Here is a 22,250-nt window from a genome sequence, read left to right on the forward strand (position 1 = left end):
TAATCAGTTACAAAATCTAAATTAGAAACAATCTCCTGTTTTCTATATAAGATTCTTTCAACTAGAGTATATTACCAATGTTCAAAAAGATAATTAATGAAAAAATGACTAAAGAGTTAATAAATAATAAAGAGTTAGATAAAGACTCATTGAAAGAAAACAAATTTGACCAAAGTTTTTACAAAAACTAGAATATATGATTTGAAGTGACAAGCAGAAACAGCAAAGACTTAATATTAATTCTGACTGCTCAGTTTAAAAATGAACAAAGCATTTCTGGGGAGACCACATAACTAGTAATTTAGCAGAAAACATGTCATAGAACCTATAAGCAAGAATAAAAATCTACAAATGGAAAAGACAAATATCACTGAGTTATGAGAAAAATGTGCATATCAAAACCATAAAGGTCATGTTAAATAACTTCTTTAAATTAAATACATTTGTTCATGAAGAATTCATCCCATTAGGTAAAAAAAAAATCCAATCAGGATAATTACAGGAACAACTCACTTATCTGGATGCCACTTAACAAAGTCAATAATCAATAATTAAATTATAAAAGGCTTTTTTTTTTTTAGATTTTTGAAAGGCAAATGGGATTAAGTGGCTTGCTTAAGGCCATACAGCTGGGTAATTATTAAGTGTCTGAGACCAGATTTGAACTCAGGTACTCCTGACTCCAGGGCTGATGCACTATCCACTGCACCACTTAGCCAACCCTGTAAAAGGCAATTAAAACTGCACACCTAAACCAGTTATTGTTATTGTTATTATTATTATAAGTATTACACTATTGTTACTGTTATGAGAAATGAGACAATATTTGGACTTAAAAAGTTTTCATACTTTTATAAAAGCAGACTCAAGTAAAAGATATTTATATGTATCAAATAAAAAAAATTTAACTAAATTAACTGTCAAACAAGTGATCTTAAATCTAAAACATCATTGCTAAGGTTAAAGTTTTAAAATAAAGCTTTTAATTTTTTAAAAGAAAACAACAAACATGAGAAATTGAAAAATTTATGCAATCTGATGCAAAGTGAAATAAAGCAGAATTAAGGAAAAAATACACACAATGACTAAAACAGAGTGAAGGGAAAGAACAACTACAAAACTATAAAAAGTGAAAATTGAGCAATTTCAAAGTAGTATGGCCCAAAAGGTGAAATATGAGAGGACATTCAACCTTCTTTGTCAGAAGTAAGAGGTCCAAAGGGTATAGTATATTGCATATATTTTCAGAATTTTTCCATATACTGATCAGTTTTGTTGTTGTTGTTGTTTTTAAATTTGCTATATATATGTGTGTGTGTGTGTATATATATATATATATATGAATGACTGGGAGGCAGAGAGCTGGGATAAGTGCTCGAAGAAATTAGGCAATATTTTTTTTTTAATTTGAAATAAAACCATGAAGGAAAGTTACTCTAAGAGTCTTTTTTTATTGTGCAACAGCAGTAATGATTATAATGAATTTTCCAAATATAATTCATTTTATGCATGCATTCAAATATTTGATCATTTACAATATCTGACAAAGTACCTTATCCACGTTACACAGCTCCTTGTGTTTTTTCATCACTAAGTTCAAAATATCACAGACAATCTGTATCTTCCATTCTACAAAGCCATACTGAAAAAATTGCTTTTTTGTCAAAATTGGTTTATAATGAAATTTGTCTCGAAGAAGCTGCAAAGACAAAAACAAACAAAAAATCAACATAACATGGAAATTTATTTTCAAAATAAGAATTCTTCCTGTTTAGACTATTATCTTGGTGTGTATGGGACAATGTATCTGTCTCAGTTCCTAAAGCATAAAACGATGTTATTTTCTGGTTGGAATAATATGTACTGATACTGACTTTTAAGCTATTTTAGGTTCTCAATGGTTCTGAGGATACAAAATAAACTATGGTTAAATGACTTAAAAGAGTACAAAAATTAGAAGACAATAAATGGAATCAAAATACTAGAAGCTTGATAAGACAAATAGCACAGCAATCAGAAGTGTAATTGACTAGGTCATCCTACCTTTTGAGCTAAGGATGGCTCTTTAGATGGAAGAAGCATGCTCTTAAATGAGCATGTGATATAAAAGCAATAGTAGATTAAAAAAAATAAAATTTAAAATAAATAACAAATTGGTCATTTGTCATAAGTCTTCTCCTGTCATGACTGATTTGCTTTGTCTTGTTGAATTTATCTTATTTGGTGCCTTCACTCTCTTACTGATGAAAACTCTCATAATTTATAGGCATGAGGTTTTCATAAATTTTATAATCCCCTGGTCTCTTTTGCTTCTTAAATAACTTCAACATCATTTCCTAACATTTCTCATTGTTTTCTCCTCTGTTCACCACTGAAGTCAATGAAGGGAAGCTGACCTAGATGACAAAGGAAGACACTGAGGAGCAAAGAAAAAGCAACATGTGCCAGGAAAGTGAATAACTACCACCACCATGATCAATTAGAGACCCCCTTGGGGACAGGAAACCTTCCAAATCATCAGTGCTGCTTTCAGTGAACTAACTTTCTTGCTACCAATATCCAACAGGCTAAGTTCTAACAAGAGTCAATCCAGTGGCAGCAACATGTCCTGCTTCCAAACTAGGCCTTGGAGCCATCATCCTTAGCAACAATTTCCATCTAGATGTTATCTGGCAACTACTCTGCAGGTACTACTACAGTCTAGTTACCAATGATCAAGAAAAAAATGCAGATGCCACCAATGTCCCTGTCTCAATCAAAGGATTCATCAGGTACTATCAATGGAAATGGCACTAAAGAAGAGGTATTACACCTCACAACCCTAGGACCTTTCTATTTAAATTGCAGCTATAAATTTTTTATGTATTGTGTCTCTCCATGAGAGTAAGAGTTCATTGAGAGCTAGAACTGTCTCACTTTTCTATTTGTAACCTAAGCACTTCACATAGTGTTTTGAATGCTTTTGAATTACTCAGTAAATAAATACTTTTTCATTTAGATATTCAGGACAAATACTACTGTACCACTGGGGGCAAGAATCCCTTAGGAGAAATGGAACAGTCCTCAAAGTCAATAAAAGGGTGAAAAAAGCAGTACTGAGGTACAATCTAAAAGATGACCGAATGAAATCTGTTTGGCTACAAGACAAACTATTCAGTGCCACAGTAATATAAATCTATGTTCCAACCACTGATGCTAAAGAGATTAAAGGTAATGAAGGCCTACTATATTTTCCAGAAATACCACCATAAAAAGATGTCACGTTAATCACAGGGGAACTGGAAAGTCAAAATAGAAAATCAAAAAATAATTAAAGTAATAGGCAAAAGTTTGGTCTCAAGAGTACAAAATGAAGCAGGGAAAATTCTAATACAGTTTTGTCAAGATAACTCACTGGTCATAACAAATACTTCTTCAATAATCCAAAAGATGAATTTACACATGGACATCTTTAAATGGTCAAAATATAAATTAGAAAAATTATATACTTTTCAACCAAAGGTGGAGAAAGTTTTATACAATCAGTTAAAACAAGACTTAAAGACAATCCTGAGAGATCTGCTATGGACAATGCCATCCACATCCAGAGGAAAAAACTATGGAGTCTAGATGCAGAGCAAAGTATATTATATTCACTTTTTAAAAACTACTTTTATGTTTTTCCTTTCCCCTTAGTTCTAAATCCTCTTTCACAACAAGACTAATATAGATATAGGTTAAATACATTTATATGTGTACAACTTTTAAAAGACTGTTTGTCACCATGGGGGGGAATGAAGGGGTGTTGGTAGAAAAATGTGGCACTCATAAATTTGCAAATGGATGAATGGTGAAAAACTAATTTTGCATGTAATTAGAAAAATAAAATAATTTTTCAACAACAAAAAAACAAAACCAAGACTTAGAGCTGACTGTAGCTCAGATCACAAATTTCAAAAAATTGAAGACAAATTGAAAAAAGGGGGACAAACCAGCAGACTACTTTACAAATAGCTGAGGAAAGAAGGAAAGGAAAAAGTTAAAGGTATACTCAAATGAATTCAGAATTCCAGAAACTAAGAAGGACAGTTAAGATTTTCTTAAATGAGCAATGCAAAGAAATAGAAGAAAACAAAAGAATGGGAAAGATATGAGATCTCCTTCAAGAAAATTTAGAGGAAATGTTTCATGCAAAAATGGGCCATGTTAAAAGGCAAAAATGAAATTTAACAAAAGCAGAAGGGATTAAGATATGGAAAGAATATATAAGAGAACTATATAAGAAAGATCTCAACATCACTAAAACCACAATTGTGTGGTTATAGATTTAGAGTTGGAGTATAAGGAAAACTGAGTTTTGAACAATCAATACTTTCAAATTGTGGTGTTAGAGAAAACTTTAAGTAAAAGGAAGTCAAATCAGTTAATCCTTAAAAAAAATTAATTCACGTTTTTCACTGGAAGGTCAACTACTGAAGCTGAAGCTGAAATACTCTGGTCACATAATGAGAAGATGCCCTGGAAAAGACCTTGATGTTGGGAAAAAATGAAGGCAAATGAAAAAGGGAGAGCAGAGATTTAGACCGATAGATAACGTCATGGAAACAAAGAAAATGAAGGTGGACAGATTTTGGGAACTAGAGGAGGACAGAGTACCTCCGTGATATCATGAAGAGTCAGAAAGCTTGAACAATAACAAATGGTTTTTCAATCATCTATTCATTCACACTGACTTAATTTTAATTTATCTACCTACTCATCCTTCTGCAACAAATAATGGCAAATAAATTGTAATCATCTCCAAAATGGTCATTTAGATTTTAATCATCATACACAAATGCAAAAGAAGGTTTATCAAGTATTTGAAAATAGTTTCACTTGCTTTTGGGAAGACGGTGAAACCAATTACATGATTTGTTTTTCCAAAGAAAACCTCTAAAACATGATCACTTCATACTCCTCAAATATATCTTTTAGTTTCATTATTGTGGGAATATCAATACTGATATATCAACTGATTGGTCATTGGATAAGCATTTCATACATGTGGAATGTCAATGATTTAATCAATGTTTATAGATATTATAAAAAAGGGGAAAGAACAAATATGCATATGCGAAAAAATGATTTATCCAGTTTGGCTAGATATATCCAGTTTTAGAAGGAAGAGTTAATAGGAAATTGTTTGAAACAGTAGCTGGGCTAATAAATGAAGAAGCCCCAGAGTGTGAATTTTATTGAGCTTCACAGAAAACTAAAAAAAAAAAATCATTATTCATATGTAATGATTTTAAGATGCATGATAAGCTATGACTAAGTTTTCTTTACTATATATATTAAAGAATCCTAAAATTAAAAAGCAATTTTATTACTAAAAATAATGCTATACCAATCAAACTGTCAAAGGGAAACTTGATGGAACTGAAGACAATGACAAAATTCATTTAGAGGAAAAGAAGAGGTCGACTATCAAGGAAAATAATGAAAAAATAGGAATGAGACATGAATAGCCACTTCCCAAACCTACTAAAGTTGACTTTCTCTATAGAATTTAGTTTAAAAGACATCTTTATCCTTCTATTTGAATATTCTTTAAATCCACTCTTCCTCAATTCTATCACTTCCACTTCAACAACCAGTGACAGTGAGAATTAGGTCCCGGTTACTAATATATCAGATAAAAAAATAATACAACTTCCTTATGGTGAGTTTTTCACCTTTTGACAAGCAAATAATCATTGGCAAGACAAATCAACTGCAGTTCCATATTGGGCAGAAACACTTTATACAGACATCTGGATATTTAAAACCCACCATCATCATTATAGGTTGTATTTTTGTGCCTAAATTGATACAATTTCCTAAACATCTTATATAATGTCACTTTCTGTCCAGGTGATCTATCGCACACTCCAAAGACAATTATGCTGTTATTTTTGCCTCCACTTAACACTGAATCAATAAGTATGTATTATTAAATACCTATTATGTCTCAAGCACTGTGTTAGAAACTGGAGATATATAGGTTAAGGTAAGATTGTGCTCAAGGAGTTTGCACTCCAATAGGGAAGGAAAAGACATAAAGAAGGTACTGAAAGGGGAAAGTAGAGAAGGATAGAAGTTCAGAAACTAAGTTTAGCTGGGATTGAAGTAAGCATGAAATGACAGTGAGCTACAAACTCACCAAGAGAGCAGAGGCCAGGATTCTCCTAATATACTTGCTCTAGGTCGTTATAGCTGAGAAGACTTGAGGCTTTGATATCTTTACCTACGTGTTAAAGCACATAAATGAGGATAGGGTGGGGAGAAGTCAAGAAGGAATTCTGAGTTCTGCTTGGGACACAGTACACTTGAGATGCCTTTGAAATGGCTAATCTGAAAGGATCAATAGGTAGTTGTTATAGTGCAACTACCACTCAGGAGAGAGATTAGCTTCAGCTTCAGTAGAGATCTGGCATTCATTTGCATACAGTAACTAAATCAACAGTGGTTGATGAGGTCAGTGAGATAGTGACCAGACAGATGAGGAAAGGGTTCAATGCTCAGAGTCCTAGGATATGACCCTAACTAAGGGGTATGAAATGTCTAATGAAAACACCACAGAAAACTGAGGCTTCAATCAAATGTTCTGTGGAATGCTTCCTTCCCCATTCTGGTTCCTTCATTTCCTTCTAGGAATAATAATTGAGTATATCCTCTATACTGCCAGTAAAGTGATCTTCCTTAAGTTTATTCCCTACTTAAATTTCACTAGCTTCTCACTGCTTCTAACATACAATAAAATAAAACCAACTCCGTTTATGTGCTCTTCATAACTTGCCCCCAACCTGCCTTTCCAATGACTACATTAATCACTCATTCCCTGCACCCAAAGATCCAAACTAGTCTATTTTCTGTTCTTTACTCACACTACTCTTACCTCTTGTTTCCATGCCTTCACAATGGTTCTTCCCTAAGACTTAGAAAGTACTTTCTCCTTACCCCCACCTCACAGAATCTGTCTTTCAAAGAAGTATCACTCAAGTACCACCTTTCCTGATCTCCTCAACAGTTAGTGCCCTTTCCTCTCAAATTACTCTGAATATATATGGGAGTTAATTCTCTGTATATTTATATGGAATACATTTATAGAAGACTTTATGGCCATCCCTATTAGAACATAAAGCTCCTTGAAAGTAAGGATTGTTTGATTCACTGTACCTGGTACAAAGCAGGTACTTAATAAATACTTATCAACTGATTTATACACATCATTCTACATCTACACTCTACAACATTATACAATTTCATTCTACCATTATACTTTTCAAATTATCTTTCTTCTGAAAAAAATATAGTTTTGCAATTCAAATTCTAGTCACAGAAGTCTCAATAATATCTATGAGATCTAATCTGGCACCCTATTAGGATCTCTGATTCATCTAGCTTACCACCCAACTTTAGTTTGTTTCTCCCAAACTTTGATTCTCTTTCCAACTTAACCCATTTCTATTTGAGACATCACCATCCTTTAAATCTCATAAGCTCAAAAACCTTAAAGTCATCTTTGACTCTTCACCATTCTAGACACCTCATTCAATCAGATGAAAATTCCCATCAAATTTCAACTAAAAAAATCTCTAACTCTATTCCTCCACTTCCACTGTCATAAACCAGGTAATGATCTTCACTCCCTGTATTATGGTATAGCATCTTAACTCAGCTCCCCTATTCCAAATTCTATATTTTCCAATTTAATCTTCCAAAGACTCCCAGAATAATCTCCTTAAGGGACAAGTTTGTCCATTATCACTCTCCTACTCAAGAAAGTTTAGTAACTCCTTTCTATCAAATACAAACTTCTTTGCTAGAAAACAAGTCTTCCACAATCTGGTTTTTCCTCATCTCTGCAGTCTGCTTTTAACAATACCACAATGTACAGACTTTATTTTCCAATAAAATTTGACTATTTGCTAACATTCTTGTCATGTCTCCATACAATGCTTCTACAAGGAAGCTGAGATGCTATAGAAAAGAGAAGGAAAAAGTGGGTTCAAAAGTAAAGCCACTCACAGAACTGGAGAGAAAACTTAGTGAACAGAACTTGGCCACAAGAGAGGCAAAAAGATTAGGATGGAAGGTTGGAGGATGGGTGAAGGAAAATACACAATAGTGAACAGGTTGCTAGTAGATAACCAATGGTGAAGAATGACTTCGCTCAGCCTTGGTACCAAGTGAGACATCCACTGAACATATTAAATTATGTTTCATGAAAATACTGTAAAGAAGAATAGTAGTATCTGGGAGGGAAAGATTGAGTGGTAGCAAGTAAAAGTTTGATAAATTTACTTCTATGTGGATCAATGACTCCACAGATTCTAATTAAGCAGAAACATGAGTTTAAAATTTGTTGATGATTAACTTGGATTATTTTAAATTAACTAGTCCAATAATGACAAAGAATTGAAATTTTCTACACTGGTAAGTGACATGGAATGGATGTAAGGAATTGCAGGTTACAGTATTAATTAGCTATTTTAACCAATCTTATTCTCTTAGGCAAGTCCATTAAATTTTCTTAGTCTTTCTTCTTATGTAAGAACTAGATAACATTTAAGGTTTCTTCCAGAAATTATCCCAAAAAATTTACATAGGATTTTGTTTAATGATTTATTAGGACAAAGAACTATTACTTCATTTGATAAAACTGCTTAAATTATTAACAGTTAGAACATATATAACTGAGTCAAAAGTATTTTGGTAGTAAGACATTAAAATTTTATAGCAGGTTTTCAAAAAAGTCATACCTAGGAAGCCAAATTCATTTAAATATTCCTTTTTACATATTACAAAAGATAATACATTGAAATAGAGACCTCAATGAATACAATTATGTGTCTTACCTTTATTCAAATGTCAGTATATAGCATTAAAAAGCATACTTAAAAACTTCCATTGATTTCCATTTTATATCAAAATGTTATTTAAATAATCCAATATTTTATACCCTTTTATTATAACAGTAGCTAGAACTAAAATTATAGGATAGACATATTCTAACAGTCAAATGCAAATATAAAACTTCATTTTAGTGAGTGATTTTATAATTTTTGCTCTATAAATTTACAATACCTTATAGACAGAATCAATGAATCGATAATCATTCTTTGCTGTGAGTTCTATATTGGAGATGACCAAAAATTCTGCTACATAAGTTGAATATGAAGTCAGGGAATAGCTGATAATAGGCAAATATGCTGCAGGATCTCCTTTTACTAAACTGTTGGAAGAAAAAAACAATGTTTTAATGATTCCACAAAATTAAGACCTTCAAAATTTAAAAATATTTTCCCTTTAAAAATGCCACCATGACCTCAAGGTGGTGGCAAACACTTACAATCCTTGCTACTAGGTTGATCAATTGCTTGATGCTGTAAACAGCTAAAGTTAATCAAACACCAATGTCATGAGCTCTAGGAGAAGAGAGCTAATAGGTAGCTTAAGGAGAAACAAACTGACTCAGTTCAGCAAAAAAGGAAATCAAAGCTTCCACAAGAATACAAAGTGAGATCAAGCCTGTGGTGGCTGCTGTACTTCCAGCCTAAGTAAGATAAGGAGACCCCAGGCTCAAAAGAAAAAGAAAAGCTACAATGAAATTATTATCTACTCAAATTAAATTCCATTGTGGAGAGCATTAACTTAAATAAAAAAGTAACCCAATAAATATTATCAACATAGTCTGAATTAAGTAACTTCCATTAACTACTTTAATGCTAAAAATAAAAATTTGAATAAACCTATATGCCTGAATACAGGCATTTCATTTAACATTTACCACACAGGTAAGATGATGGTTCATTAATTTAAAATAGCCAAATTTCAGAAAATTAAATAGAACCAACTGAAAAGAAACTGAGGGGTGGGGGTGGGGAGGTTTGCAAAGATTACTTTACAGGTAAATTCTGTTAAAATGTGTAAAGAATTAGTAATATAATACACATTATACAGAACAAATTGAAGGGAAAAGTACCACATCAAATTCTTATTGAAGCAAATAAAACACTATACAAAGTATCACAGGATGAAACATTTTAAATCAATTTCACTAATAAAATAACACAAAATTTTAAGCATCAAAGACCAAGCTTTTAGAACCAGAGATGAAAGAACAATTCAACATTAGAACAATAATAACAATAGTATTAATAAAGAAAAAACATTAAAGTACACATCATTCATTTAGACCTAACCCCCCCAACCTTACAAAGGATTATAGAGGCAATTTTTAATATGCTAGCTATATATCTATGCATATGTGTGCACATATATAGATATACCTAAAACCAAAAATAAGTATTATTTTCAAAGACTTCCCAATAAAACTCCAAAAAAGTAAAGATTAAAAATACTGCACTGATTTTTGACAAAATTCTAGAAATGCTAGCAATACAAGAGAATTATCCATATTTATTTTCAATCAGTAGTTTAAGTAGAAAATCATAAAGAACAGCAAACTTTTTGAAATAATGAACAACTTAAATTGCAGGATAAAAACATAAATCCACAAAATAAATAATATTTCTATAAAGTAATACTAAATTTCAGGGGGAAATAATAGTAAGGGATATTCCAATCAAAATGCATAAAATATATGATCTACAACATGTAACTATATACATTTAGTAAAATATAATTACAAAACACTCTTAAAAGAAATAACTCTAAATTTAAAGTTAGAGGGATAACATAAGTTGTATTATAGAATAAAAATTTAATTATATGATAGAAAAATAATTTACTAAATAAACTTTCACATTTGCACTATATCAAGAGAGCAACAAGATATTTTAAAGAGGTAAATACAATAAGAAAATTTGGAGAAATAAAGGATCTAAAAAGAAAGTCAAGGAAAATAATGAAGAAATGTAAGCAGAATAGCATTTCTAGACTTCAGTTTTTAATATAAAGTAATATTGATCAGAACTACTCGTGCTACAAAAAATTTTATAGCAACTTTTTTATGTTGACAAAAATTAAAAATTGTTTATCAACTGGGGAAGGCCAAACAAATCGTGGTACATGACTGTGATGGAAGAATGTGGGGTATTTTTAGAAAAACCTGGAAAGATGTAATTGAACTTATGAACAATGAAGTTAATCATCCTATTTCTTGTCTTCTCAACAGGTAGGAGAGGGGTGGGAGAGATGAGAACGTGGGAACTCAGAATTTTAAAAAATGAAAACTAAAATAAATAATAAATTCAGAAAAGACTATAGAACCAGTTTTTAAAAATTGAAAGGTAGATCAAGGTATATAAAACAAGGCATAAGTAGCAAATGGAAGGAGAGCAAGGAATTCAAGAGAACTGTGTAACAATGTCATAATGAAATACTTAACAAAGGGTCAATGCTGAGAAAAGAGTAAAATAAATTTAACCAGAAGAAGCCTGGACTGACTTAAGAGTGCAGGAACACAACATAACAGTAAGGATAAAAGAAAAGGTTTAACAGTGAGACATAAAGACAAAAAGAGAAAAAGAAAAAGATAAAGAAAAGGAGAAAAAGAAAGCAATGGATTACAATAATGAGAGTAACTAGGTTTTTTTTTTTTTTGCAAGGCAAAAGGGGCTAAGTGGCTTGCCCAAGGCCACACAGCTAGGTAAATTATTAAGTGTCTGAGACCAGATTTGAATTTAGGTACTCCTGACTCTAGGTCTGGTGCTCTATCCACTGTGCAACCTAGCCATCCCTAACACTAGGTTTTAACAAGAGAAAATAGGTTTAATTGAACAAAGGAATGAAGAAAAAAAAAAGAAATATCTCCAGATCTAGATTCTAGAATAGCAATGATGAAAATTATACCTTGAAATTTTATTTCATACCCACAACCATCAAATCAAAAGATGACAAAAGATGAAAATAGTAAAAAGAGAGACACCACAATATATTTCTGGTACAGCTTTCATATTGTCTAATTGTTTTTGAACATACTCTTGAATTTTTCCAGAAATGCTGACAAACTGTTCATATCCCCCCTTTGGGGGGGGGGGCGGCGGCGGCAAGGCAATGGAGTTAAGTGACTTGCCTAAGATCACACAGCTAGGAAATTATTAAGTGTCTAAGGCTGCATTTGAACTCAGGTCCTCCTGACTTCAGGGCCAGTACTTTTATCTACTGAACCACTTAGCTGCCCCTGCTCATACCTTTTGACCTAGCAATACCATCTCTCAAACATCTTTGAGACTTCCAAAAAGGATGATTATAGGCCCCTAAGATAACAAAATTTTCAGAGCATAACTTTTTATTTTAACAAAATAACAGTATCTTAAAGTAAATGAACTATTGTGCTATAACAAAAAACAACAAATAGGGGAATTTAGAATAAATTTGTAAAGTACAAGCTAATACAGAGAAAAGCAAGCAGAACCAAGAAAATGATATGCACAGTGATTACAATAGAAACTAAAATATCACCAAAAGGCAGTCAAATTCAGATTCACTGCAGTCTTTGCCTTGGAGCTTTTTGCCTTGCCTCTTAGCTGAGGTAGAGAGACCAACAATGTTAAAGATGACAAATATCACATATGCCATTAGACATAGTTATGGTTTCAGTAGATTTTGCTATGAAAAAAGGAACTTAGGTTCAATAACTATCTGATTTAGATGGTTCACTGGTGGAGGGTAAGGGGAGTGGAAGAAAGGAGAACATATCCATCATACTCTCAAAGATACATGAGAAAACCACAAAACACTGAAAAATAAAATGTGTTTTTGTAATCTGTATAAAACCCTGCCAATTAACAGGACCCTTCAAGTTCATAAAATTCTACATACAATTAAAAATTCAAGTGTTCTAATAACTCCACAGATTTTAAAATGCATACATCAACTTTATCAAGATCAATTCAAATTGCACCCAAACAGAAGTATTGTCTTCAACCCCTCCAGTCTTCTGATAGAGGTCAATTTTTCTAAAACTTATTTCATCCACTGAAATCATACATTTAAAATAAATCGAGTCAGATAGTTCACTGTTAACTTACCCTGAATAATCCACCTCTCTAGGATAACCAAGCAATCGAATTCCTTGTTCTAGATTTCGTAAGCTTCTTTTTAAATCACCAGTTGCCATCATCTAAAATTAAAATTAAATTCTGGTTCTGATAGAATTTTCACCTTTAAAAAAGGGGAAAAAAGCAATTGTAAATGTTTGGATTTCCAATTCGCTTTCCAAAAGTACTTGGTTCACACCTTTATGACACTAAATACAATAAACTAATTACCATTTTCCATTTCCCTTACTATGTAAATCTATGTGAGATTGTTTTATATTTCAAGTCAATGCTATAGTTCCCACAATGCCCATACAGTAAACATTCAAAAATATTGGCTGAGAATTAAATGAATAAGCTTCTACTGGAAATACATGTTGCCAAAAACAAAGCTTAAAAAAAGAGGGATAAATTAAGAAACACAAAAAATACTAAGTAATTTCTTCCTGGTTTTATAGCACTCATGAAGAAATGGGGCAAAAAGCCCTCATTATTTCTTAGTAATGTATTATGAAACATTGAAAACTCTAACTTAGACACTCTTAATTAGCGTCAAACCTAACTTCAGAAAAATATTTAAATGGGACTTTAATACATAATGATGTTAATTAACAACCAGTGAATAATCTTAATTTGTAATTAAAAAATTGCCTATAAATTGGTGGTTCTAAGATATGGCTACATCTTTCAAGTATAAAGGTGCCTCTCAGACACCTTATGAAATAGAATGAAATAAAGAAATTTCTATTAAGCACTTGTTATATTGTCAAGTACTGAAGATACAAATAGAAAAACGAGATAGTTCTTACTCTCAGAGTTCACATTCTAATTAGAGGAGATTATATATATATATAGATATAGATATAGATATAGATATAGATATATATGAATTCAGCAACAGGTTAGATTGCCAGATGGTTTGGTCCAATGAAAAATCCCCAGTGAGAGGGTATATGAATAAGGTCTGACAGTCTTCCACTTTACCAGAAGGCTTATTATAGTTGAGGATTCACAGCTCATCCCAGTATGGAGCAGCTATGTCCAGACTCCAATCAAGGGCATCAAAGCCCATGATCCTTGAGAAGATCTAGCAGCAGGGAAGCAGAGGTTTTTATTGAAGGGGTCTCTCCAAGTAGATTCTGAAATTGAGAGTCTGGTAGTAAGATCTGAGAAGGGGGTTATCTAGCTAAGGTCATTAGGGGGAAGGGTTATTTACTTGGCATTAATTACTAATTAATTTCTTAACAACTCCTTTTTACAGAGAAATGCAAAAGTATTAAACATTCCAGAGTTAATCATTAAAAAAGGTTCTACTTCATTTTAGGCTAATTCATGTTTTTAAAATATTTAACATAGGTAGGGTAAATGTAATTAATAAACCTACAAAAAGTGGTCAAAGCCTACAAAAGTGGTCAAAGTTATCAAAAAAATTCCACTACATCTGTTGATAGGATGAATCCAAAAATGATACTATTTCTTAACCTATATTCCAGTGGACCAAGTAATACTTCTGCAGATCGCAAGTAATACTTCTGCAGAGTGCAACTAAACAACATCTTACTACTGGGATTTTTTTAACAGAAGATCAACCCCACCTGCTAAGAGATCTAATTCGAGGTCTTTTTTACATTTTGTGAGTACCGTAGAGGATTTAGGCTGTCCATTTATTACCTATAACTCTTGCTATATGCACATTTATTGCCTCAGTGACATGCCTTAGTTCACTTCATGCACTTAAGTCATCATTAAATATATGGTGAAGCTTACTTGGGCTCATTCTGACTCCCCAGTTTCTACCTCCTAAGAGTCACCTGTAATTTCAATTGGTCAGGGTGAGGTGCTCAAGGATTCCCTCCAAACAGCACAATGTCTATTATATTTGATCATGTCACTTCTCTGCTCTATCTCCAAGAGGTTTCTATTACTACTACAGTCAAATGCAAACTCCTCTCTTTGGCATCCAAAATTTTCCACTACCTGGTTCCAGCAGTGAAGGCACAATGGGCAGAGTGCTAAGTCTGGGAGTCAGGAAGACCCATTTTTGCCTTAGATATGGTGAAGAGCTCTCTGACTTTGGGGGCAGTCACATAACTCATCTGTCTCAGTTTCTTTAAGTATAAAATGGGGACAATAAGAGTCCCTCCCTCTGAGGGTTATTTTGAGAATCATAACAAGATATTGAGAAAAATGCTTATTTTATTAGCACAGTGGCTGGCCCATAGTTGGTGATATATAAATCTTATTCACTTCACCTTTACATACTCACTTTCTTGCTGTTTCTCACACATAATGCCTCATCACGACTTAGAAAAACACTGTTTCCTCATCCCCACATCTTAGCATCAAGCCCTAGTTTCCTCCAACAAGCACAAATCTGTTTTTATGAGGTCTTTTGTGACCCCCTTCCCCAATTACCTCATATTTCTTACACATACACTTAAGTACATGTTGTCTCCTTGATCAGAATCTAAGCTCCTTTAAGTGCAGTTACTATTTCACTTCTGCTTCTGTGACCTCAGCACCTAGGACAGTGGCTATCTAGTCCCTTAAGGTGCTTGAGTGAAAAAAGATTATTAGACTCAAGCAATTCCCCAGACACTTGAGGTGGTGAGGGGGCCTGGGGATAGAAAACTGGATGTGAGGTTAGAAAGCTCTCCATTCAACCCAGTTGTGGGCACTGAGAGCTGTCACATAATCTGTCTGCTTTGGTTTCTTCTGGGATATCAGAGCAATAACATCTGACTTCCAGGGTTGCTGTCAGAGTCAAATAAGACATTGATAAAGTCATATGCAAACCTGAAAGTGCTACAGATATTACTATTCTTGCCACACAAAATCCAGTCCAATCTCTTTCTCTTGTTCAATTCTGAGTCCAACACACTGTTTGCAGTGGTTGCTTGCATTAATATATCAATTCAATAGACAGACTGTTTGATTGTGAGTTAATCTCCCTGATAAATATTTTTCATCCATTTGATTTTCCTATACAGCGTGTTAGACTCATTTGGATAATCAGAGATTACTACTGCAGGATGCAATATGATCTGCAAAGAGAAAGATGGTGGAGCTAAAGAGAATTTCATTTCCATTTGGACCCTGCCTAAAAAATCTTTTATGACAAAGGCAAACATATCTTACTGCTTTATTGTCTTCAAGCTAATAATCATAAGGTCTCAACACTATGGTTACATATGTAAAGAAAAGTTTTATCATTTTAACCAAAGCAGGAGAGATTTCTTATTGGTGAGGAGCCTTTTATATTACTTTTTTAAATCTACATTACCTATGGAAGGGCTGGTAGGTGGCAAAGTGGATAGAGTGCTGGACCTTTAGTCTGAATTTAAATCTGGCTTCAGATGCTTTACTAGCTGTATGATGACTCTGGACAAGCCACTTAAGTAGATTTCCTCGGCTGTAAAGTGAGCAGGAAAAAGAAGTGGCCAACCACTCCAGTATCTTTAAAAAGGATCTAAAAGAATAAACAAAAACATACAAGTGACATTTTTCTATTCTGCACAACAATACAGGCAACTATTCTCTTCTCACATTTTTCATTAAGGACATATCATCATATGATCATAAACCTCAAAGGGTCATTCAGTCCAACCCCCTTAATTTAAAGCTTGACCCCCCCAAAGAATTTAGATGGCTTTCAAGAGAAATATCAGAGACCTGAACAGGAAAAAGGTCATGTAACAAGAGAGATATCACCAGTCTGAATGTTATTCTTTTACCTACAAAAATATTAAAAGACCCAGAAACGGCTCCTGGTGCTTTGTTAGATTAGGAAATTGCAGGCTGAAAAGGAACAAAGAGACCATCAAACCCTCTCCAATCTCGTCCAGAGCAGACAAGCAGATGCCCTCCATAAACCAGAATGCTTCCTACACAGAGGCTTACTAAAAGACACGGAGATTATCCACAACAACAACAAAAACCGTGAAAGGGTGGGCGGAAGGACTCAGACAGAACAGATCCAGGCCATGTTGCTCTAAAGGAAAGCCACACTTGTGCGTTTTTTGTCAGAGGACAAAAATACGACAAAATGGCTTCTGGCCCCCTATTCTTCCTCGCTGTCAGTCCGCAGGCCCTTTTTTAAGGGAAGCGGGGCTGTATCGGGGCAGAACGTGGGGAAGCCGATGCTTGTCTTCCTCCTCAATGCCTCAGCGCCGCCTCCTTCCAAGCAGCCTGAGGGAGGCTCGTTCCGGGCGGACAAGAAAACGCAGCTTCTCCCCCGCTAACAGGGCGCAGGCCCTGCCGGGGCCGCTCCATCCCCCCCGCCCCCGACCCTGTCACCTCTCGGCCGGCAGCAGAGGCGTTGGGGTCCGCGCAAAGGCTGCGGGAAGGGATGCCGGCCGGGCTGCGAGCCGTAGCGGGGATCGGGCTACGAGGCGGGCGGGATGAGGAGGGATGCTGCGGATGCTGAGGGATGCAGCGGGATGCGGAAGGATGCAGCGGGATGCGGAAGGATGCAGCGGGATGCGGAAGGATGCGGAAGGATGCTGAGGCAGCGGGATGCGGAAGGATGCGGCGCCATCCGCCGCAGAGCGAGGCCCGGGCTGCGCCGCCCCCTCCCCGCCCCCACCGCAGCCCAGGCCCCACCTCCGCCTCCTCCACTGGCGATGCCGCATCAGGCTTTGGGGCGCGCCCGCTCCGATACCCCCTCTTCGGGGGCCGAGGCAAAATGGGGGCGCGGGGGAGGGCCTCGGCGGCCAGAGACTCAGTTTCCCCCCAGTAAACAGGAAATGGAGGCGCCCCCCCCAAACAGATCCCGAGGGAGATTTGGGGCCGCGGAAGCTAAAGCGAGCGGCCAGCCGCGGCCATGCGGCCCGGAGGAGGCTCACCTCGTCGGCGCGGCCGAGCCCCGGAGTGGCGGAGGCGGCGGCTGGGACGGCGCGGAGCCCGCGCGCGGCCAGCCCGGGCGCGCCTGGTCGGGACGGCGTCTGCGCCTGCGCCGCCGCACGCGCCGCGCAGACCGTTCCCCGCCCGCCGGCTCCCCCGGACGCGCGCAGCCATCGGCCCCGCCCTCCGCCGCAGATTCCCGACGGCCCCCGGCGGGGCCCTCCCGGGCGCGGGGCGGGGCTCAGCGCACGTCCCCGGGCGCCCGGTCCGGACCGGAGCGCACGGCCGCGCGGAGGGGGCAATCCGGGAGGGGCATGGCGGGAGGACGAGGCGCGCGTGGCGAATCGTGAGCCGGGAGAAACGCGCTTCTCCGTCCGCTCGGGCACGGGCGCCGCGTCACTTCCGGCAACAATAGGAAACGTCAAAACTCGGGCTGGAGGCCGCGCGGGCCGCCACTGCGGGAGCGGCGCTGAGCCCCGGAGGCTGCGGACAGCCCCGCCGCCGCCGCCGCCCGCCCGGGGCTGTAGCGCTCGAAGCGGCTTCTCCATGGCCCGCACGACCGTGCCCGGCTGAGCCGCTCTCCGCTGGGCCGGAGCCGCCTTCCTGGGGCTGAGACGTCGCGGCGGCGGTGGGGACTGCAGGTGGCTCAGGTACAAGCCGCGGTGTGGCCCCGTCTCCCTCCCCCACCCCCACCCCGCGGCTGCTTGCCCTGTTCCCCGTGGGCACCTGGCCCTCTTACCTGCCTGCCTGCGGGCAGGGGCTGACCCACCCGCGCGAGGCGGTGACCAATAGCGCTCGTCATCTCCCGGAGTGACGGTGCGTTAGCCAATGGCCGTTCGGGTTTCGGGGCCTCGGGAAGGTGGGAAGTGTAGCTCGCCCCCAGGTTGGTGGCCCCTGGAGACCGGCTGTCATTCTGCCCAGGGGCCCGGTGAAAGGTGCCCCCCCCCACCTCTCGGAACAAAGACCGGGGCGTCTTTCTGGTCTCAGTGTACCACCCAGCTGCTCAGGGCCTGGGTGGAGGCATTGCCCCTTTCACAGCAGCAGTCATTTCTTCGTATCCGTTTTAGTGGCAAGGCTGGCACAAGCAGCCCTTGACTGGAGTGATTGGACTCCCGAGTATTCATCATTTAAAAAAAAAATTGTCGACGTTTCCTTGCATAGTCTCTTCGTTTTAAATAAACTTTATTGACATCTTTTGTTCCTTACCTCACCAGAATTTCTCTAAGTACGGGATCCATCCTTTCCCCCTTTTAGAGCTGTACTCAATTTTAAAACAGACTTTTTAAGCTTACGTTAACAGTGTTGGAACTGAAACCATCATTCTAATAATAGTGCAGTTCTGTTTGCTTTATGAATTAGCAATTTTTTAAAAAATAAAATTGCCTTGGTATGTATCTTTTTTACCTCATCTAAATTTTCTCCGGTGCCCCTAGCTGCTCTTAAAGTACTATCACTTAACAAACTTTTTTTTAAAAAAAGAAAAAAAGGAAGAGAAAAAAATCAACCATTTAAAGAATTGGAAAATACATATATTGTTGTTCCACATCCTTTGGAGATGAGTAAAAACATTCCGGGAATGGGGGGATAACTGGTGAAAAGGCCTGGAGTCCCAAGGTGTAATGTCTCTTCATAAATCCTTTGAGACTCGCTTTTTTTTTTGTCATTTTTGTTGAATCTTAATTTCAAGGGTTTTTAGGTGCTTTCCAATAGTCCTTAAAAATTGCTCAGCATTTCCTAGTGCTTACCCACTTCAGTTTTTACATATGCTGAGCCTCACGCTTAATAGCAATTTGTTATTAAATTTTTGTAAATGGGTAGAAAACATAACTCTCCTTTCTATTTCACAAGAAATAATCACCAAGACATTGGTATAAACTCAGTGCAGTGGAATTATTAATCCCAAATTAAGAGTTTGAGTAGTCCATTGTTTAACCTGCCATAAATCCTTTGATTCGGTTCCTGTTTTTCAAATGACCAAATGACTTATCTTTGGTAAATGATAAACCATTAATAATTAATTTTGCATAATATTTACATTTTATTTTACTTAATTGAATTATTTTAGCTCAATGATGTTCCAGATGAATGAATGGATGAATATCATATCATGAATCTGCCCCCATCCAAAAATACCATTACTTTAAAATGTGTATATTTATTTGCTAAGTTCTCCAAATACTTTTCACCTTAGATTATTGATTTTGATTCTTAATCTTCTTCCACCTTTAATTGTCATCACTAGAGAGTTCTGTATTAAAGCACCAGAGCTGAAGTATAGTCTATTCAGGAGATATAATTAATACTTTAAATACTTACTGAAAATAATCTTTCTACCTTACTAGCTGAAGACTGAAATAATAGTAATGACTTACTCCCTGCACTAATTTTTTGTCCTGGTCTTTTGCCTTAAATATATAAGACTAAAACCAAACCTGATTAGGATATCTTTTATGCAGGAGTTTAAGCACAAAGACCAGCTTTTGCCTTGACCATATTTTGTTGTTGTAACAAAGAGACAATAGTAATAATCCTAATAATTCTTGGCTGTTCTGACTAAAAATAAATGAGTCAATTTAAAAAAAATTATAGACTGTGATAAAATTTAAGTTGAGAAAATAGTGATATTGCAAAGCTTTACAAAATTTAAAAAAATAGGTGTGTGTTTTTTAGTAACAAAAACTATTCTTGCAGAACCAGACCTCTAAATTTAATGAGTTTTTTTATGTCTTGTATGTACCTTGTGACCTCTTGGTACTTAACTGTTTGCCTTTTCTACTTATAAGATCCCTTGTGGACCTAGACTTCTTTCATTCTTCTACAATTGTTGCCTTTAAGTTTAGGGAGTAAATGGTTATCACTTTTTTTTTTTCCTGTTCAATCTGTTCTACACTACTTTGGTGGTCTATTTTTTAAAGGAGAGAAATGAAATACCTGGAGTAATAACTCCCCACAGAATCCTTTCATTTTCCCTTCTTTTAGAATAATCTTATTTAAAGATTATCAAATTAGTGTAACTTCAGATCCATTTGCTAAGCTACTAATATTTCAGAAACCACAGATGTAAAGATATTTTGATTCAATTTTTTTATAGAATTTACTTTTAATTGGTGATTTCTTGGTTCTCAATTTCATATTTTTCAAGTTGAAATAGTATAACATTTTCCTTGATGTTTTAGAAATTTATCTGATAGAGAAAATGGATTACTTTAAAATGATGCCACCACTTTGATACTAAAGACTTTCCAGGGTTTGGAACAAGTGCTGTCATCCTATTTATAGATTGATTAGTCATTGTATGCCAAAGATTTAATATTAACTAAGTGATAGTAGAATGGGTTTGCCCTATAACTGTTTAGAGAGAGAATGTTTCATTCATCTTTTGAGTAACCTGAATTCTCTACTCAATTCTTTCCATTTCAGTCTTCAAAATTCAATAATTTTTAAATTAGATGTAATTGTTCCCAAAGCCATTTGGATGCTTTGTAATATGTATAAGCAGTTAACAGATTACATAACTGTACACAGAAAAGTTAGTTACCTTTTCCTATTGCTCCTACAAAATAATGATTTATTAAACGTGTAACTTATTTAAATATTTTGATTTAAGAATGCTACATTTATTATAATATGATTGTAAGAATTAGAGTACTGTTTAATGTGTCATCCAGTGATATTGTTAAATATTCACATAAGTAACATAAGATTTCTTGAAAATAATAAAATATGGAATGTTGGAATACATTTCTCTTATTACATTTGAAGGAATATGAAAAATGTAATTTGTCATAAAAAATACAATAACCTACCAAACTCTAAAGTAGAAGTTTTTGTATATAGTTATGCTATAACAAGCAAAAAATTCCTCAGTAAAATGATTTAAAAGATCATTTAGACTCTATACAAATTATCCACCTGAAGCAGAACACTCAGGAAATTATTCTTTGCATTGTAATATAAATAATTCAGTTTGTAGCAAATAGCTTGGGATTAATTTTTTAGCGTTCTTTGTATTGAATTTTTGATGTTTGTTCCCTTACAATGGAACACAAAGATTGGATTTTACTAGACTTGGCTCATTGGGGTAAGGAAATCAGTATCTTTAGTCATTAGGTTCATATCAGAGAAACCACAGTTCTATTTTAGACTGATATAGTTTCAGGGTGTTTGGTTTTTAAAATGCATTAAGATTATCTGGGAAATAAAGCTTTTTTTAAAAAAATGAAGTAATTACGTTTAAATTGAATATGGAACATTTCAAGAAATAAGCCTAGACCATTAAAGTAAACTGGGTAAACTTTTTTCTTTCTTTATATCCTCCCCCACTCCCTTAAAACTCCCTTTCCATAGAGTTTATTTCTTCAAAGTATAATGTTTTCTGATTTAATTGCACCATTTTAT

General features: G+C 36.0%; 2 protein-coding genes across 11 annotated transcripts in view; one reads left to right on the plus strand and one right to left on the minus strand.

The window, feature by feature from the left end:
* Positions 1–18,612, minus strand: part of CEP44 (centrosomal protein 44) — a 50,914-nt gene extending 32,302 nt beyond the window's left edge. For 6 of the 10 annotated variants that reach the window (XR_012476943.1, XM_074228953.1, XM_074228951.1 and 3 more), the window contains exons 1-5: positions 17,855–17,961; positions 16,294–16,479; positions 13,002–13,134; positions 9,091–9,238; positions 1,553–1,699 (exon numbers count right to left, since the gene is read on the minus strand). Coding sequence is in view for 9 of the 10 variants with exons in the window: in XM_074228953.1 (XP_074085054.1) it covers positions 1,553–1,699; positions 9,091–9,238; positions 13,002–13,093 (387 nt within the window). In the remaining variant the exon portion in view is untranslated. Of the gene's footprint in view, positions 1–1,552; positions 1,700–9,090; positions 9,239–13,001; positions 13,135–13,994; positions 14,150–16,293; positions 16,480–17,306; positions 17,332–17,854; positions 17,962–18,591 lie in introns of those variants that run through there. The other 4 variants (XM_074228948.1, XM_074228947.1, XM_074228946.1 and 1 more) reach the window with 4 other exon arrangements.
* The window catches only part of FBXO8 (F-box protein 8), a 56,036-nt gene continuing 52,201 nt past the window's right edge, over positions 18,416–22,250 (plus strand). Inside the window, exon 1 of the mRNA XM_074228955.1 lies at positions 18,416–18,502. The gene's annotated coding sequence lies outside the window, so the exon portion shown is untranslated. The remainder of the gene's footprint in view (positions 18,503–22,250) is intronic.

Source organism: Macrotis lagotis, chromosome 3, assembly GCF_037893015.1.
Source record: "Macrotis lagotis isolate mMagLag1 chromosome 3, bilby.v1.9.chrom.fasta, whole genome shotgun sequence".
NCBI lineage: Eukaryota > Metazoa > Chordata > Mammalia > Peramelemorphia > Peramelidae > Macrotis > Macrotis lagotis.